The sequence below is a fragment of the Liolophura sinensis genome, chromosome 6, assembly GCF_032854445.1.
Source record: "Liolophura sinensis isolate JHLJ2023 chromosome 6, CUHK_Ljap_v2, whole genome shotgun sequence".
NCBI classification, from domain to species: Eukaryota; Metazoa; Mollusca; class Polyplacophora; order Chitonida; family Chitonidae; genus Liolophura; species Liolophura sinensis.
The window spans coordinates 35,805,979-35,825,924 of record NC_088300.1 but is presented as its reverse complement, the minus strand read 5'-3'; the positions used below and the strand labels follow the sequence as shown (position 1 = coordinate 35,825,924).

Genomic DNA, 19,946 nt, shown 5'->3' with positions numbered 1-19,946 from the left:
CGTGTGCAATAAAACTGCAGTCAAAATTTGTTCTTCTCTTCATTATCGTAAAACGTTACGAAAAACTTGTGTAAGTTTTTGAGGCTACCGTACTGCGTGGTTGTTTTCCCACGGACGCTGTACTTGCCCATTCATAAAACTGGCTATCGCTATATGTCAACACAACAACCAAACGAATTCAAATCTATATTTCTTCTGATTATTATAAAACTTTACCTTCGTTTGTAAGTTGGTAAGGCTACGAGCAACATGAAGAAGATCCAGGAATTGAAATTGGTGCAACCCGATCCTTGTGCACGAACCACACAGCTACGGAATACCATTGGCACCAACTTGACACAGCTCCGGGAAAATATACAGAGGTTTAAAACCATCACATCCGCTATCAATGTAAGCAGTTTGTGAATGAATACAGGACAAATTTTTTACTTTCCTTAGCAAAAAATGAAATTATTTGTACAAGATGTTTCTTATTCCTTGTTTCGTAATTCCAATGAAACCGCAGTGTTTTAAGAATTCTGTCCATGCTCCGGTATAAGTATTGTGAGGAACATTTTAAGTAAAAGTTTTAAGTCAATAAGTCACATAGATATATATATATATATCGCTATTGCGTGACCAAATACTAGATTTTTTCACACTGTCTTTTGTTTTGGCGAGCGCTTGGACTGTTATACGTTTTTCTGTATCTTAAATGTACTCAGCTTCCAGTGTCTCTGAGCGGCGGTAACTACCTGGAAGTCCCACTCAAGCACGAGACCACCAAATCCCACGTGTCTTCTTTTGAGTTCTGTGTCAAGCGAGCTTCATCAGAAGGAGTGTTGGCAATGTTGAAAGGGGACAATGCTGTAAGTCGAAACAATGTGTATTATATTCCCACGGACCAGTCATACACAGCACCAGTGATAAACTTTGTGCTGTTGCACCTCACAGGCTGGAGCATTGCGTGTAATGGGAAACGTATTTTCTTTATACAAGCAACCCTTTAATATTGTAAAGCCGTCGCTTAAGCGTTCTAACTGATCAGTTCAACCGTATGTACCGGTCTACTTTTCCGAATTTTAAGCATTCCGGCGGAAGTTCGGGCGCTTGGCAAAATATAAGTCCGGACTGTTTATACATTCTACAATATTCAAATAATATTCGGCTCCTTCGGTTTCTCAATCAACAGAACTGGCCTTTCTGGTATAAGTGAAAACTCTTGAGTCTATGGCGTTAAATTATGGAAGCCGGATAAGCCGGAATCCGGAGGACGGTGCCGCGGGGCGAGATCTCCTCATTCTCCTCATTCGGCTTTCATTTAAATGAATACATATTTGAGTGCTTGTGTATGTGAGAAGACGCTCTTTTTACTTATTTTTTTACCAATCAGAAGGCTAACATTTATATAAGTCAGACTTTCGCTCTAATCTCCACGCACATTTTTACACATTTGTTTGTTCTTTAAATACATTATAGCTACTGCTCCATTTATCTTTTAATTTAAGTTCCTTCCCCGTTTTTTTTTTGGCAGTATATTTTTCCATTCTAAAGTATTCAACTATTTTTAAGTAGATTTTCTATATGTAATGATCTTTTTTGTCTCAAAAATCCACTTTTATGCTAATATTAGTAGAGTTTTTATTATTGTTTTTTCGTTGGATAAGCCTAGAATTACTGAAGCATTGTAAAGTTACACGCCTGATTTAACCGTCTTTCAAATCTATATATTTTAATGTCTATAAACCATATTTTAACTATTTCAGACTGAAAAAATCAATGTTCAATGATGTCTTTGTTACAAATGTCATCATCTTTTCTGCCAGTTTTGAAAAGATAAGATTTTGTAGGAGACATCCAGTGCAAAATTTTATACTGAAAATCTCTTAATCTCATAACTCTAGTATTTTAGAAGAGAGATGAAAAAAAACACTTTTTACATGAATATCATTTAACTGTAAGATTTGCTCACATTTACTTAGTATTTGTACATGATAGTCACCTTCGTTGAAAATGTCATAAAAAACGTGTACCTCGGTTCTACTTCAATACAAGCTGTAGTACACAGGGTAGGCAGTCAAAAGCATGTCTGTCTTCAGTTTTATATCATTTAATCACTCGTTTGGTATATTTTTAACTAATTTATGGTCATCTATAAAAGCACCTTTTATTCCAAATTTGTCCTTAACGTCTTTAAAACTTTCAGTATAATCAATATTTATAATGTCCTTAATATATAGTATCTTATCTTTATACCAATTCTGAATGTAGTACGGTGGGTTTTTAAACCTTGGATTGTAACAGAAATGTTCGTCTAGTACGTGTCTCGATGTTCTTCGTTTTCCCCCCAAAACTTCCCAAGCTTCCAGTGTTTCTATTCAGTGACCCCCCACAGGTATATAATCTTTTGTAATTGTTGACCTCTTTATCATATCTGGCCCGTCTTTCCAAAGACAGATTTCCACATTTTTTTTTTTTTTTTGGTTCCAGCACTCTCTGACCATATCGCTCAAAGAGGGTTTACTCTCCATGTCAGTGGCTGGGCCTGACGACAAGGAGATAGACTCAGTCACCAATCCTGCCGATCTGAAAACAGACCAATGGTACAAGGTTTTTGTCAACAGGTAAGCCTGTCTGTTGTATGTTAGCCACCAAAAATGTTTCAAAACTGCAATAAGCAGGGAGTTTATTTGTCCAAAAATATGGTTTGTTGCTGGGTGTTTATTGCTTTGTTATGTTGTTTGTGCTTTGCTTCTAAAATATAAATCCAAAGAAAGTCATTGGGTAATGGATATAGTTCCAGTTAAATAAAACTTTTCGACGCCTGCAGAGCAGAATAATTCCTGGCTAAATTGCTTACATGAGTGAGCTATCATAGACGGAAACCGGACTAATATAGACGGAAACTATGCTAACATGGACGGAAACCGGACTAATATAGACGGAAACTACGCTAACATAGACGGAAACTGGACTAATATAGACGGAAACTACGCTAACAGAGACCGACACCAGATTAACATTGACGGACACCAGATTAAGATTGAAGGATACCAGACTAACATTGACGGAAACCGGGCTAATATAGACGGAAACTACGCTAACATAGACGGAAACCAGATTAACATTGACGGATACCAGACTAACATACATGTAGACAGAAACTATAAACATAGACGGAAACCAGACTAACATTGACGGAAACCAGATTAACATTTACGGATACCAGACTGGCATTGACGGAAACCAGACTAACATAGGCTAAGACCAGACGAAAACCGCATTAACATAGACGGAAAGACGGAAACCAGACTAACACAGACGGAAATCAGAAGTGCCTTCATTATACTCTAAGACAATATCAAGTTTAAAGGTAATTTAGCATTCGCCTTTGTTAATTAATTATTTATATGACAGATGAATTGTAAATATTGCACCGTCTTTGGGACAATCCTTATTTGTTGGCGAGTCAGTGATGATGGCACATTCCAGTAACAACGTGAAAGGGTGATTTGAGGTTTACTATACTGAAAACCACCTTTCAACAAATTGCAGTCAAAAGCAGAATTTATTTTTAAAAAGTTATTAAATATAGTGATGTGCAAGTTTATCTAGGGCTCTTGGCATTTTGAGGGAACCATGTGTTCAGTCCTCAGACAGATATATGGTGTAAAGAAAATGACGATTTTTGTCTCTCCGTTAAGGTACGGTCAGCGGTACAAACTGTCGGTGGTGTCACTTAAAGCAGACAAGGCCAACGGTAGCCAATCGGCAATTGTGTTAGATCAGGCCAACCCTGTCCAAGTATTACCATCATCTGTGTTCATTGGAGGGCAACCAGGGAAAAAACAGGTACATCTGTGCACAAGACACGTTAAGAAATTTAACTGTTTTTTTTTTTTTTTTTTTTTGACGTGACTAAAATAAAACGAATTTTCGCTGGTCTTAACATTTGGCCACAAAGGGTTGATGACAGTCAGTCCACAAAAATCTCTGTAAGATTAATAGATATATTCCCTTTATCATTCGAGGAAAACATTTTACATTTTAGGTGGGCGTAATTTACATAAATTTGTTTTATTTATCAGCTTAACTTTTTTAAATTAATTTATTTATTTGATTGGTGTATAACGCCGTACTCAAGAATATTTCACGCCGGCAACCAGCATTATTATTATTATTTCTTTAAAATATTGTTCATTACTTATTTATCAACATTTCTTAGATGTGTTGTAAATATCATTACGACTGAGTTCCCTTCAAATTTATTTCATAACGACCGCTATTTCCCAAACTTATTGATTGGATGCTTGATGGAATCCTTTGTTTTTTAAGGAACTCGTTGGGAGAGTTCCACTATAACTTAGTCGTATGCAGTAGGGGAAAACCATATACTCCCGTTACAGGTGCATGCATAGCATAACTTATGCAGCTAATTTTTATCCACCACTCATATTTCGTCAGACTTCGGTGACAAGGAGTAGTCGACAACGTTCCGTGAACCGTTTGCATAGTTTTACGTTCGTTGAAGGAAGCTTACCTCAATACGTCGTACGTCACTCGTAGGAAAGCTCATCGGTCATTTGACAAAGGTCTATTGTTTCCTCCAGACACTCTGGTTTCCATAAAACAGTCAGCCATGGTATCAGTGGAAAAATCTTGAGTATGGCGTTAAACCATAATTAAACAAATAAATGAACGTAAAGTAAGTTCAATTGGTTTGTATTTTTCCAGGGCAAAAACTTTTTTACCGGCTGTGTGAGCGACGTCCATTTTGGTGGGAGAGAGGTTAATATATACAGACCAGATGTGACCGGTTTACATCCACCTTTGTGCTCTACCGGATGGTGCGTTGTCCACATAAGGCATCCAATTAAAAATTAAACAAGAAGTAATAATGACTAACAAATGACGCTTTCTTAAATTTTTGCTTTCTTGGAAGCGGAAGGCAATTTCAGTATACCTAATCTGATAGATTTACAATTTATTATCATTTTGCCGTGATACAAAGGCTATAAACCAACCTAATTTATTTCATTTGTAAATTTTTCATATGTATAATATTTCACAACACTATTATCTTGCATTCCTCTTAGAACTTTGTTTTATTGTGCGAACATTTAACATGTTATGCATATCTTATATTACCTTATTGTATATATAAGACGGCAGATTTTTCACATTACATTCACATTACAGTTATCTCGCATTTCTCTTCTCATTTTCAACAGGGAATGCGCGTCATCACGGTGATATGAAACTGCATTATGGGTGTTCTTCTCTGTTTCAGTGTTTCCGAATCCTCCCTGGTATTTGATGGTTCCGGATATGTATCTTTCCCATCCTCCATTTACCCGAGAAGAGGAATCAGCTCTATGAATGTGTTGTTCCGAACTTTACAGAGGAACACACTGTTGTTTCTTCTTGGATATCTACAAAAGGTACAAACAGTATGCAATGTTTTTTAATTTTTTTTCATTATTAGTGTTCTGTATTCTTTACTTTATCGTTGAACTTTCGCCATGATTGTTGTATAAAACAACAGTGTCACATTTGCATCTTCTCTCCGTGGCGTCTCATGCCGAATATTGTTAATGTGAATATCTATATCCATAATCAATAATCCCATCAATGTCTGGAACAGTCGTGGATAAATTGTCCTAAGTCTTCAAGAGAATCATACTTTACAAAATTAGTCACATTGCTGCCTTTTCACATGCACTCTAATTATTCCTTCGTCGTCATATGGCCGAAAAATTGTTAAGTACGAGGTTAAACCCCAAGCACTCACTCACTCAGTCAGTGCTGCCTTTTCCATACGACTTAGAAATTGTGACCGAAGTTTCAAAGGAAGCTATTACTGGTGATTATTCCTTTAATTCATGATGTCATTTTCTACAGGATGTGTTTCTAATAGCCTCGATCGAAAAAGGGATTGTGGTGGTTTCCATGACAACGACCGGGAGAACCACATCACAACGGACGATAGAAACGTCTTATTCCGACGGGAAATTTTATAATTTAATGGTAAGATCAAATTCTGACAAAAGGGTACATGTTATATAATGCAACCCACCACTTTACTTTAAACTAAACTTTTCACAGTGTTGAATGTCTCTAGGTGTTTTTGAAGACTAGGCGGATGATTATGGTCTGCTTTGTTCACCGATGTATTTGAATGTTGACACGTGATAAACCAATATTGGCGGGTATATTAAAGCGTTACGGTTGATTTACTAATCGTGACGAGTGTACAGGCATTTGTTGACGGGGGATTAACCTATTCTGACGAGGGATTTACCAATCCTGACGGATGTATATGCATTTGTTGATGGGTGATTTACTAATCCTGACGGTTGATTTTCCAGTCCTGGCGGGTGTATATAGATTTGTTGACGGTTGATTTTCCAGTCTTGACGGGTAATATGCAAATGCTGACGGGTGATATGCTAATGTTGACGGGTGTGTGCCAGTGTTGAAGGCGATTTACCAATGTTGACGGGTGTGTGCCAGTGTTGAAGGCGATTTACCAATGTTGACGGGTGTGTGCCAGTGTTGAAGGCGATTTACCAATGTTGACGGGTGTGTGCCAGTGTTAAAGGCGATTTACCAATGTTAACGGGTGTGTGCCAGTGTTAAAGGCGATTTACCAATGTTGACGGGTGTGTGCCAGTGTTGAAGGCGATTTACCAATGTTAACGGGTGTGTGCCAGTGTTAAAGGCGATTTACCAATGTTGACGGGTGTGTGCCAGTGTTGAAGGCGATTTACCAATGTTGACGGGTGTGTGCCAGTGTTGAAGGCGATTTACCAATGTTGACGGGTGTGTGCCAGTGTTGAAGGCGATTTACCAATGTTGACGGGTGTGTGCCAGTGTTGAAGGCGATTTACCAATGTTGACGGGTGTGTGCCAGTGTTGAAGGCTATTTACCAATGTTGACGGGTGTGTGCCAGAGTTGAGGTCGATTTACCAGTGTTGACGGGTGGGTGCCAGTGTTCTAGGTGATTTACCAATGTTGACGGCTGTGTGCCAGTGTTGAGGTCGATTTACCAGTGTTGACGGGTGTGTACCAGTGTTGAGGGCGATTTATCAATGTTGACAGGTGTGTGCCAGTGTTCTAGGTGATTTACCAATGTTGACGGCTGTGCACCAGTGTTGAAGGTGATTTATCAATGTTGATGGGTGTGTTGCAATGTTGAGGGCGATTTACCAATGTTGACGAGTGTATATGTACTACTACTTTTTGACGGGTGATTGGCCAATCCTGTTCAGTGGTTGACTGGTGAGTGTATGACAGCGTTGACGGATGGAATTGACGCTGGGCTGTAAAGGACTGCCTTGTTTGGACTAGATGTCATGCCTTTGTCGTGTGTATAATGCTGGAATAAGGTCGGCTCTGGTGGATGGCTTCCAGTACTGGGTGGAGATTGACATTGTTCATAAACAATACATTGTGGAGGTTGACTTTACTTGATGGAGGACACATTTATTTGGCTTTTTGGGCTTTTCTTGTTAATTGATACTTGATGATTTTGACCGTATCCATTTACAGTACTTCATTGACGTTGTAGGTATTCATAGTACTTAACAGAGTTTGATCTTAATTTATTTTCAGTACTAGTTCAAGACTGGACTGCTCCAATATTAAATTAAGACCATGTTCTAGTTTTGTTTCTTTTTATTAGCGATCACAACCATATTTCAGTTGGTGTCGTAATTTTTCCTTTCAGTGTTAAGCCATACCCCCTATTCCTGGAGTTATTTGTAAATTATTTAGCTTGTATTATTGTATGTTATAATACAGTTAAAACATGGCATCATGGACAATGTCCACAGAGCGCATATTTCTCGATATCATTTTTCTGTTCGGAAGTTTTATATAAACTATATGATTTTGTATCAAAATGATGATAATTTCTTTTCAACAGATTTCATTGGCTGGGAACAGATTGATAGCAGCTATTGACGGCAAGCCGGAAACATTTACGCCAGAAAATAGTGCTGATTTTTTGACGAAATATCGACTTAACAATTTACTGGTCGGTGGAGTGTCCACAGAGGCACAAACATATTTAAAAAGAAATATGAGGTAAAGTCACAAACAAGTTGATATGCTTTCCCACGTACTGAAAATCCGAAAACCGGCATGAATTTTTCATACTTAACGATTTTCTCCATTTGATTGGTCATTGTCTTCAGTGCAACAATTTATTATTTATTAGTGCTTTATTTATTTGTTTGATTGGCGTTTCACTCAATACCCAAAAATAGTTCAATTATAGTGGTGATGAGCATTATTTTTTAGAATTTTAACGTGGCAGAACGCAGGGAAACCAACGACCATCTGCAGGTTTCAGGCGACCATGCCATGTGCCTGCGAGCAGGGAAGGCTGAATTCTTTTTAGGTATATAAATTATCTGTATAAGTTTAATCGTTGTTTTCATCAACTCTTCTCCGTTTTTTTTTTCACAGTTCTTTATCTGGTTGCGTGAAGAAACTAGAGATCAACCAACAGGAGTTATTTATATCTGACTCAGATGTTGCGCGAGGAGTCAGCACTGGCAGTTGCTCACAATCGGTATGTCCATCTTAAGTATTAAACACTGGTTCGTCATAATTAAGCACATCCGTAAAACGCCAGGAATGCTATAAATGTAACCATTACAACACTCATATTGGTGGATACATGTAACCATTACAACACTGATACTGATAAATACATATAACCATTGCAACACTGATATTGATGGAAACATGTAACCATTACAACACTCATATTGATGGATACATGTAAGCATACAACACTCATATTGATGGATACATGTAACCATACAACACTCATATTGATGGATAAATGTAACCATACAACAATGATGTTGATGGATATATGTAACCATACAACACTCATACTGATGGATACATGTAGCCATTACAACACTCATATTGATAGACAAGGATAAATCTTTCAGATCTTTGGCGTTATTGTACCACCGTCAGACAATTTTGTATATCAGATCTAACGTCAAATTTTTTTGTTTTGACCATATCAGGGTTATTGTCAAAAGGCAATGGTATTTGGGGGAAGCCACGCAGTTTATTGACGAAAGTGTGTTAAGTGACGAAAGGATGTCTAAACCTCATTACCCACGACTTGCATTGCAAGACTAATTCATTGCCAATTTGCTCACAAAACGTTATTAGAGATGCAGGATTGAACAAGACTATGGAAATTAGGCCTCAATGACATTAGGCAGAGAACGCGCCCAAATAATACTTGAAGTGAGTTTCTTCCAACCAGTATCTTCCCTACTCCACACAGAAGGCTGAGTATGCGTTAACTGTATATAAATACATTTACGATTCACACTGTACATTCATCAATTCCGTAAACTCATTAGTGTTCGTTATGTGTGTTACAGATGGTATCTAACTGCGTCAGCTTCACCCCAAAGAGTAAGGTGATTACCTTACCCGAGTATGAAATGGGTCGCTCCGTCAGCTTTATGTTCAAGGCGGACAAGGTCAAAGGTTACCTATTCCATTATAAACGGGGGCTGGTGAGTAGATGTATTATTTTGTAGCAATCAAGGTAGCACTAATTAAAACCACAATCAAAATTCCTAAATCGACATAAACACATGCACGTCCTTAGTTTATTTATAACAGATTGCATGTACTAAGTGTAATTATCGCTGCGGCTGTATTCTGAGCTTACCCGAGCAGCAAGTTCGAACCAGACCCGCTTCGGCGGTGGAAGATCCAGGGTCAATCCTGAGTCGGGTCACACCTAAGACCTTAAAAGAGGAAGTTGTAACTTCCTCTCTTGCGTTCTGCATTAAGGGGATAGTGCAACGACTGGTTGACCCATTGGGGTGGGGCGGTTTACTTGCCCTTCGGTAAGTCGTCTCATTGAAGCAGCACTAGATAACAGAGCGATGGAAATCCGTCCTGCAACAACGAGGCACTCCTTCGTCGTCGTATGACTGAACGATTGTTAAGTACGACGTAAAACCCCAGGCACCATCTCATTCACTCCACCTTTATTATGATGACCACCGTTATTATGGGAGGCTCTAATGATATTGGACTGATGTAACGTCGGCAAGCTATTCTCCTTCAGCATAACACTAATCCCGAATCCTGATATCTCCTTAACATGCAATAATTCGTGAGAATAACTATAGGGTAAAGGAAATAGCTTGTAGACGATAGATTTCGCTCTGAATTTCTGATAAGTTATCACTTAAACGCTTTCTGACTATGTTTTAAAGCGTTATTCTTATTAACAGCAGTGTATCTTTTATCTGAACAGGTAGTCTGTCTATGGCATGTCTCTTCCCTTGAAATATCAGAAAATATGTCACTTGTAGATGGTTCTTGGTATTAACTATAGCTATTTGTGTTAACTGGAGGACGCATTGCGTAGTCCAATGTCGTATGTATTAATACTAGAATGCCCTTTGTTTTAATTGCAGAATGTCTTGTGTAGTCCATTGTGTTTACTGTAGAAGGACATTTATGTTAACTGTTCACTGCCTAGAGTACTATTATTTGCTCTGTCCTTCATTTAACATGCATGACACATTTTCGTATTAACCTCTTGTCTTGTCCACCTCATTAAATACTTGTTTTTGTTGTCTGCATGTTATTTGTTTCCTATAGGCAACGGCGGATCGGATTCCGTCCGGCGGAAAATCCGCAGTGGTCAGTGTGTGCAGATATCCCTCAACCCCAAAACCAACAAACCCATGCTTTTGCCCTCTTATATTCACAACCCTTTTTAAAGTTTGACATGTTTAAAAGAAACTAACGGTATTCCACAATCCAGTAGATCCACTGATAAGTTTCAAACCAAACGAAGGCTTTTTTTTTAATTAAATGGTTAAGCATTTCATTACCGTGTATTTAGTGACTTTTAAATCATTAGGTTTTTATTAATATTCTTTATTAAGTTTGATAAACTCCAATATTACGTTGACATCTAGGTGTCTAGAGTTCAGGGAGAAAGGCGCACATTAACGGGAAATCATAGGCTGAAGACATTTCAACAACTGAGAAAAGACAGATATCTTACTTTCTTTTAAATTAAAATGAAGACATGGCGTTAAATCAGGATAATTCATTCATTCTGTCAGTTAGTAATTATTTTAGTCTAAAATCTAAAATATTTTCAGCGTCACCTCTCTTCGCTGCTATAACTTTCTTGTGATCCTTGCGCATACATTCATCACTTTAACCATTAGGACAGCCGCAGAATTATATCTTGACTATTTTCTTACGCATGGCGTATACTTCGTGCTGAATGACATGGAACTGTTTCCATAAGAACACAGACCTTATTCTGGGGATATGATCGATCAGGCCACTTTCACAAAGCTTCGTAAATCCTTTTTTTCGCAGTTTCTATCGTAAATAACGTCGCCTTATGAGGCAAGGATTAGACAACGTTTTTTACGAAAAAAAAAGAGTTACGAGATGTATGACTTGTGAAGATTTACGAATGTTGTCTAAGAATTTATATTTGCTAATTATGTCCAAAATATGATTATATGTGTAGTTTCTTCTGCTTATCATTATATAACGAGCCTCACGAATTGGTGATTGGATTTCGCTGACTTGGGATAACGATGTGTCAAGGTCATAGCCGGAATACTGCGCGTGTAAATGTAATGACAATTCCCCGTTGGCGATAGCACTATGGCGTATGGAATGATTTCAGTAATATGATGTTAATTGTCTCGAAAAAATCGTTTTAATAAAAAACTGAATACAGATCTTGCAGCTAGTTCATAATATTTTAGTGAGTCACCGGGTATCTCTATAATTGTGACTTATTCCTCTGAATGGCCCAACCGTACACTTTCCCCTCCCCACTTTCTCCGCCCTTGCCTTGCCCCTCCCCATCAAAGAAAATGTTACCTTTGCTTGTATATATACTTCCGGGTTTCTTTTCAACTCTGTCTAGAATGAACATGTATACTATATTTTCTACGATTCCCCGATTGTTTTAGTCATTCTGTATAGCTGTCTGTATCTACCTGTTTCTCTGCAGTGGTGATAGTTGAAGGTCGATTCTGACAGATGTATCGACATTACTCGTCATATTTCGTTTTTTTTATTAACACCAATATATTTAATTCTAGCACAATGATATACGCCGTTTGAATAAAGCAAACATCGTTTGCTGTAGATGTTTGTACTTCGTTTTTATGAACACCAGACTTTATAACTATCATGCTAACAACATGACTTGGTTCTAAACTGAAAAATTCTTTTTGTCTGTCTTCATTTTCTGTCTTAAAGCAGGCAATCAGTGCATGAGCCGTAGAAATTGTGCCTGCGTATGACAACATAAGAAGAAGAAAATTCTCGCGTAAAAAATAATCACTCATTTTGGGTCCTCTCTAAATTTTCAGAGAATTAACCTATATATGCGTTTCACGCCAAAGGGCGTGGAACTAACAGAAAAAGTGGAAGACGTCGTCAAGCTGATTCCCGTCAAGCCAGACGACGGTTGGCACCACGTCGTGCTCAGAACCGACGAAGGAGAAGAAAAGTAAGACCTGAGCAATGGTACTTTAAAAGAACAGACTAACTTAAAATAAAGTATGCATTATCTAAAAGGCCATTTTGTGCTGATTGCAAATGTAGCCCTGATTATTTTTCTTTTACACTGAATCAAACGCAAATGCCGATTGAGGTTCTACGGTGGACCTTTTGTACCACATTAAACAAGCTGAAGCGCCATGACGTCGTCTATCTTTTTGAGCCGCTAAACATTCTCTGGTGGCTTTAATTCTGCCTTAAACTCTGCCTTAAACAAGGAATATGCATATAGTATTACGCATGCATGTGTCTGTAGTTAATGTGGAAATATAACGGCTACAGTTTATCAGCAGAAAAGAACTGCGGAGGTAACTACTTGAGTCTGTTCGATATTGTCAAAAAAATCCACTGTAGAAACTCAATGTTTTATGCTTTTTATTCATTGTAAAAAGGTGTCGAAAACCCTACTCGGAATCTCTAAATGATTTAATGATGCATACTGCATCTACTGGTGCTCTCTTTCATTAACTTACATTTAAGCCATGGTGCTATAGGGGGTGTTTAAATGTCTACTTTTGCAACATTTACACGAACAGTTAGAATAGAATTTAAACTGAGGTAAACTGACGAGGTCGGATTTTCACCGGTTAGGTGTGACCATTTACAAGATGTTTTACTCTCTGTGTTGTAGCATTTTATTAAGTGGTTTTGGCATGGGTATTTTATTTTATATTATGGACCTTGGAACGCCCCTTCTTGATCTACGAGTGATATACGATCGCTGGACTCTACGCTTTGTTTCATCGAATTTAACCCTTGACAGCATGTGTCGTGTTTCCTATAATATTGTACATCCGATGGGAAAATGACCAAATTAGCGTTCAATGCTACGGAAAACTCTGCAAAAAATCGGTTTGAATGTTTTCGGATGCCATACTCAGACGTTACACCTGGTTACCCAAGATATGGTGTACGTACTTATTGTAAACTCTTGGAGGTGATTTATTTATTTATATTATTTGATTGGTGTTTTACGCCATATTAAGAATATTTCACTTATACGACGGCGACAATTCAACGAAATTCACGAAGTTAAATCATCCATTCCATTCCAGTATTGTTGAATTCAATTTCAGTTTCATTTGATTTTACTCTTACCATTCTGGGATGGAATCATGGAAATAAACTTACACAGAGATGTTTGGCGGGAACTGTACTTTTGTTCTTGTGATCGTTCCTCGACATCAGCAGAATCGTTAAATAACAAGTTTACATAGCAAAAGACTACTTGTGACCACGTAGCGTATTACTGTGAAAAGAAATAAATTAAATTGCTGGTATGAGAGGCTTTTGTCAAAGGCTAAATATCCCAATCGCGTCAAAGAAAAAAATAATAAAGCCTGATGTCCCTTACCGATCGTCAACTGAAAGAAAGGGCCTTCAAAATTGATAATGATAAGTCCGACACATCAAGTGCCTAGCTAGACATTGATTATAGTATATTTCTTTTAGCCAGTCGCCTATATTCAGCAGTCTGTAAAATCAGCCATACTCGCTACTAAAATTGCCTTTAATCAGTTACAGGTAACAACTCATTTATTTATTTATTTATTTGATTGGTGTTTTACGCCGTACTCAAGAATATTTCACTTATACGACGGCGGCCAGCATTATGATGGGTGGAAACTGGGCAATGCCCGGAGGAAACCCACGACCATCCGCATGTTGCTGGCAGACCTTCCTACGTACGGCCGGGTAACAACTTAAGCTGTAAACATGGACATGTTGAAAGTCCATATTATTTCAAAGAAAATGCAGTAAGAATGCTTTTTCTTATTCATAATGTTAAACTCCATAAGCTTTGTTTCGACACCAAGAACTCATCGTCTCGGATGACGTCATAATTATTCAAAAGCAAGTTACATGCTGGACAATGGGCATGGACAGTAATTTGTTTTACAATATCTGCACAAACAGTTAAGCGGTTAGAACAAACTCCACGCAGTAACACAGCCAACACCACTGTCGCTGCGAACAGACATCGCTTTAATTTCCTTACATCCCTTTCTAAAACCACACTTGTATCATATGCTACAAGTGATAAAATAAAATTCATTTATTAAGTTTTTGCTAAACTAAAACGTGTAAACTAGTTCAAATATTGCAGTGTCAAAAACAGGGTTTACAGTTTTGTCGATGGCCGTTTAGGTAACTGGTGTCGCCATTGGTCAAAGTATGTTGAACTCCGCCCAGTATCGCGCATGCCACTGTTTTTTTTTAATAATTTTGACGTCACCTGAGACAATCGGTTCTTGCCATCGAAACCGAGCTTATGGAGTTAACGTCATGAAGTAGAAAAAGTGTTCTAACTTCATTGTCTTCAAGAAAATGGACTTCCACCATAACGGTGTGCGGAGCTTGTGTTGTTACGTGTCACTCACTAAAGGTAATTTTGGCTTCGAGTATGACTGATTTTACACACAGCTGAATATAAGCAACTGACTAAAAGAAATAGACTATAGTTGTTTACAGTCTGACGCATGACCGATGAAATAATATACGGCCACTAGTGGAAACTTTGTAAGATATGCCACTGTATTGTGTTGTTCTTTACCAGGGTTTACCTCAGGGTAGATGATAACGACGAACAGTCCTTCGATTATTCTGGAGGGTTTTGGGGAAGAAAGAAAGCAGATGGACCAATAACTATAGCGATACGTGGAACACCGGAAGACGAAACTGGGGACGCGTATCTTTATGAAGGAAGCATTGCTCATTTATTGGTAGATAACAGGTGAGCTAGAAGTTCATAAAAATGGTGAATATCGTTACTTTTTGTGGGATTATGATCTAACACCACTATAGATGTATGTGTGTGAATTATCGTAAATTACCAAATTCGTCACCTTCACGTCTTGTGTATAATAGAGTCGTAATTGTATTGAACTGACTTTTGGAATTCATTCGTCTCCTACAGGCGAGCTCTCGAGAGCCTTGCAAAGTCACGATTGGCCTTATGTCACGAGTATTAAATCACAGCACAAGGACTTGGATTTGTCGTTAAATGCATTTAATATATATATATATATATATATATATATATATATATATATATATATATATATATATATATATATATATATATATATATATATATATATGTATGTATGTATGTATTGAGCGGGTCATTATATTCCGGATCAGAAGGCAATACTGTTCTACCAATATGGCCTGCATATATCTATGTTACATTTAAGAAAATTTGTCAATACCTCAGTGAGTTTCTCGGGGTACTCTGATTTCCTTCATACCAGTAAAACTGATTGCTATCAGTGACAAATTCGGGTCCTGGATTCTGCTTGATTACAGACATTTTCCTGTAATTTCCATTGTGTTTCATAGATATATTTGCCTCTAATTTCAGCCCGGTGGACTTGGGGCAGTACGCATTACCCAACAATCTGGATGGCTGTAGGCTTCAACCGTCCTCAGCCAAAGCCATGCTGACAGGTGCTTCTGTTGGAAACGTTTGCTAGTCTTGTGACAAAACTTTGAAAACGTCGGTTTGGCTGCCATCGATGTGGTGATAGGCGGACATGGAGACAATCTACAGCTGAAAGGATTCCGATATCAAAATAACATTCCCAGTGATTTAGTCGCACTGAGCTCCAGAGTTGTGTATCTTAACAGACTAGACTATATAGCATTGAACCTTCCGCAAAAAGTCAGACTCCAAAGGCCCGTCTTACGAAGCAGCTGCATTATGCGCCATGGTAACATACAGTTACCATGGTAAATTAGCTTGACGTAGCATGGCGACAGCTTTATAAGACGGTGCCCCAGAAGCATCTTTTTCGTTATTAGCCCATGGAAATCTCATGGAAGACTTTCTTCTTGGTATAAATTTTAGTCATTTTAATTACCGGGAATAAAACATTTATAGTTTATCAATGTTTGAAAATTTTAACTCTTTATTTGCATTTTTACCTATTCGAGTGCTAAACTTGACAATTTTAGACAAGAAACTTGCTGGAAGGATGTTTCTTGACCATCCATTTAAAAAGAAATATAAATTCGGCTCTTGTTGCACATACTGAACTTTGGCCTCCTTGTGTCTGGATTGTGTAAAAATATGTTATAGCTATTATCAATATTACATGAAACTGGTTGTGTTCATGCTTTACTTTTCTGTTACTTGCATAAGAAAACTTAATTTACCAAAGCCCTAATTTCTACTTGACTCTTCGTTTGAACTTGTGCATGGGGTTTACCGCCCCTGAGAAGTAACTTATGTATACGTATAACTCTGACATCGGTTAGCCATGTTCTCAGATTAGCTTCAGCATTAACCTTATTTCTGAAAGCTAAGCTGGAAAGAATGAAACAGATATCAGATCTAGTATACGTAACGCTTTGTGAAACAACGGGACAATAGTTCGTATAGTTACATGACATAATTTATGGATTCTTCTAAATATTTGGATAGATGATCTACTATTTTTTCTTGAGCATCTTTGTAGAAAAGGCTGAATATTTTTATGTGGTTAATTTTGCTTCACATACCAAGACACCTTTGTTGCTTTATTTGTATACAAGGTTAATACACAGTGGCCTGTTTCACAAAATCATTTTGGGTTAAAGGTCAAAACTTACATCTTCTTATATATTTTTTTTTGCATCTTCTTAAATATTTGATGCTGGATGCTCAAACTTCGCTGAAATTGTGCTACCACATCATAGAATCAACGGTCAAAATTTCATCGATTTGATGCACATATTTAAGAGTTTAATTTGGTTTACACTTTTAGACTAAAGCCCGAAATCGCTTTGTGAAACAGGCCACAGAGCTGTGCCTGTCCTCTTGGGTCAATAAGCCATACCCGATGATGTTTTGACATAGTTGTCGTTGTGGTTTGATGTTGTGATTGTGGTTGCAACGTGTAATGGTTGCAACGTGTAATTGTTGATTTGTTGTCCATTGCACCATTATCGTTGTTGGTATTACACCGTGTAATATGGGAGTGAAAATATTTCCTGTCAAAACGTTGTTCTGCCTTTATGTACGGCATCATCCACTTTATAGTGCTTTTTATATGATTTATTGATGGTTTACTAATCATTTTAAAGATGGTACGGTTAAATGTATTTTCCGGTAAATTTTGCGCTGTATTCTTTGATTGTATGTCTTTTTTAAAGATTTTTACAAACACTCATGCGTAGCACATTAAATATACACTTGATATATTCATTTTTTGTTAAAACATTTGGAAAATATTTAGATTCGACTTCACTGATAGAAAGTCCTCATTGTTCCCTAGATTTTGTTACCTCTTACATGACAACAGAAATTCTACGTTAAGACTGTCTGTATCACGGTTTTTTCATGTTTTTAAATCGTGTGACAAGACTACATGGTTATAAGCAATAAGCTTCAGACCATTCACATCTGGGTTCCGTGTACAGAACTCGGGATCAGATATCGTTCTTGGGTGCACACTTGATTACGGGCCTAAAAGGAGACGAAAAACAAGGAAATCAGCTCATTCATGGGTTCTGATAATTGTTGTGGAGCCTTTGTGAACATATGCAAGGCAACAGTTACTAATCTTTGATGTGACAAAAACTGCGTGCACTACGGTCATCGCGTGATTATTAAAGCCAGGGCCACGGATACTTGTGTTTTGTTATTATATTTATTAATTTATTCCATTGTACTCAAAAATATTTCACCTATAGGACGGCGAAGGACATTTTGCAGGGTGGAACCCACAACTATCCGCAGGTTGTTGCAGACCTTCCTACGTACGGCCGGAGAAGAAGCCAGTATGACCTGGATTTGAACTCACAGCGACCTCATTGGTGAGAGGCTTCTGGATCATTGCGCCGCGCTGGCACGCTAACCACGGAGGCCACATTGTTATTGCACTGTTGTCACTTATTTTACCGTTGGGAAGGCTGATATCCCATGTATTATAGCTTTACTTCATTCTTACAAACATGTACGGATTGTGACCGATCATTTTGATTTCCTGATCTTGGGTTGTTCTGGAATGTTCCCGCCTGTCCGGAGATTCCGTCAAACATATATACTATCCAAAAAAAGAAACGCATAGGTGTTTTGTTTTATTTTAAAATGAAATAAATACATTTTGTCTTCATTTCATGAGCAAAATGTGTTTTAATATTGTTAATAGTCACAGTTAGCACACATTTTATTCCTGAAAACATTTCTTGGTTGAAAATGTTGAGTTTGGAGGCCATTTTTGGAAGAAGTAAAAAATACAGCACCACACTGCATCACGTGCAGTCTTACACGCCGAACTTACGCATGGAAAGCATGCAGTGTGTGACTATAAAACCGAAACTTCGGGCCGGAAATCGGCGTCTTTCAAGTGGTGTTTTCAAGCTGATTCAACATGCCACGTCTTGACACTGTCACAAGAAATATTGCCTTTGGAAGACTTCAAGCTGGAGAGTCCCAATCGTCCATTTCTAGGCGTCTACACGTCAGCCAGAGCACGATTTCACGGCTTGCTGCCCGCTACAACAATACTGGGACAACAAATGACCGTCGGCGTTCAGGTCGACCACGTGTCACTACAGCAGCCCAAGATCGCTACATAAGGGTCCTCCATTTGCGTGACCGTTGTGCTACAGCTGAAAGCACAGCAGCCAGCATACCGGGACTGAGGAGGATATCAGGTCAGACAGTGCGGAACAGGCTGAGGGAACATGGACTGAGAGCCAGGAGGCCCTATGTTGGGATCGTGCTGCGTCCTCACCATCGCGCCAATCGCCTCCGATGGTGTAACAACGTAACTGCATGGAATCTACGCAACTGGCGACGCATTTGCTTCAGTGATGAGTCCAGATTCCTACTGCAGAGACGTAATGGTAGAAACCGGGTTTACAGACGTGCTCACGAACGTTATGCCCCTAACTGCGTACGCCAAGTGGACAGATTTGGTGGAGGGAGTGTGATGATGTGGGCAGCAATATCGTATACTGGTCGTACAAATCTTGTCCACGTTCAGGGAAATCTTACGGCCGTACGCTACCGAGACACCATCCTGCAGCCACACCTCTTACCTGTCATTGACATTCAGCGGGAGTTGTTCCAGCAGGACAACGCCAGACCGCACACGACACGTGTCACAAGGGACTTCCTCGCCGAAAACAATGTAAATGTGCTACCCTGGCCGTCCCGTTCCCCGGATCTTAACCCAATTGAGCATCTGTGGGATGAACTGGATCGACGTCTACGCCAACGTCAACCTCAACCCCAAACGCTTCAAGAGCAAGTTGCATGTTTGCAGGAGGAGTGGCAGAACATTCCCCAGGCCTCTATCCAGCGTCTCATCCAGTCCATGACAAGGCGTGTCAGAACTGTTATTCGTGCCCGTGGTGGTCACAACATATA

The 19,946-nt window shown here is 38.6% G+C and overlaps 1 protein-coding gene across 3 annotated transcripts in view; it reads left to right on the top strand.

Annotated features, from left to right (window-relative positions):
* The window catches only part of LOC135466410 (uncharacterized), a 53,921-nt gene extending 35,476 nt beyond the window's left edge, over nucleotides 1–18,445 (top strand). For 2 of the 3 annotated variants that reach the window (XM_064743862.1, XM_064743861.1), the window contains 14 exons: nucleotides 230–390; nucleotides 705–848; nucleotides 2,470–2,603; nucleotides 3,684–3,831; nucleotides 4,714–4,826; nucleotides 5,270–5,420; nucleotides 5,881–6,006; nucleotides 7,908–8,068; nucleotides 8,453–8,558; nucleotides 9,400–9,537; nucleotides 10,643–10,684; nucleotides 12,397–12,536; nucleotides 15,144–15,320; nucleotides 15,951–18,445. In XM_064743862.1, coding sequence (XP_064599932.1) covers nucleotides 230–390; nucleotides 705–848; nucleotides 2,470–2,603; nucleotides 3,684–3,831; nucleotides 4,714–4,826; nucleotides 5,270–5,420; nucleotides 5,881–6,006; nucleotides 7,908–8,068; nucleotides 8,453–8,558; nucleotides 9,400–9,537; nucleotides 10,643–10,684; nucleotides 12,397–12,536; nucleotides 15,144–15,320; nucleotides 15,951–16,062 — 1,853 coding nt within the window. In that variant the 3' untranslated portion in view covers nucleotides 16,063–18,445. The remainder of the gene's footprint in view (nucleotides 1–229; nucleotides 391–704; nucleotides 849–2,469; nucleotides 2,604–3,683; nucleotides 3,832–4,713; nucleotides 4,827–5,269; nucleotides 5,421–5,880; nucleotides 6,007–7,907; nucleotides 8,069–8,452; nucleotides 8,559–9,399; nucleotides 9,538–10,642; nucleotides 10,685–12,396; nucleotides 12,537–15,143; nucleotides 15,321–15,950) is intronic. The other variant, XM_064743863.1, reaches the window with a different exon arrangement.
* The last annotated feature ends 1,501 nt before the right edge of the window (nucleotides 18,446–19,946 follow it).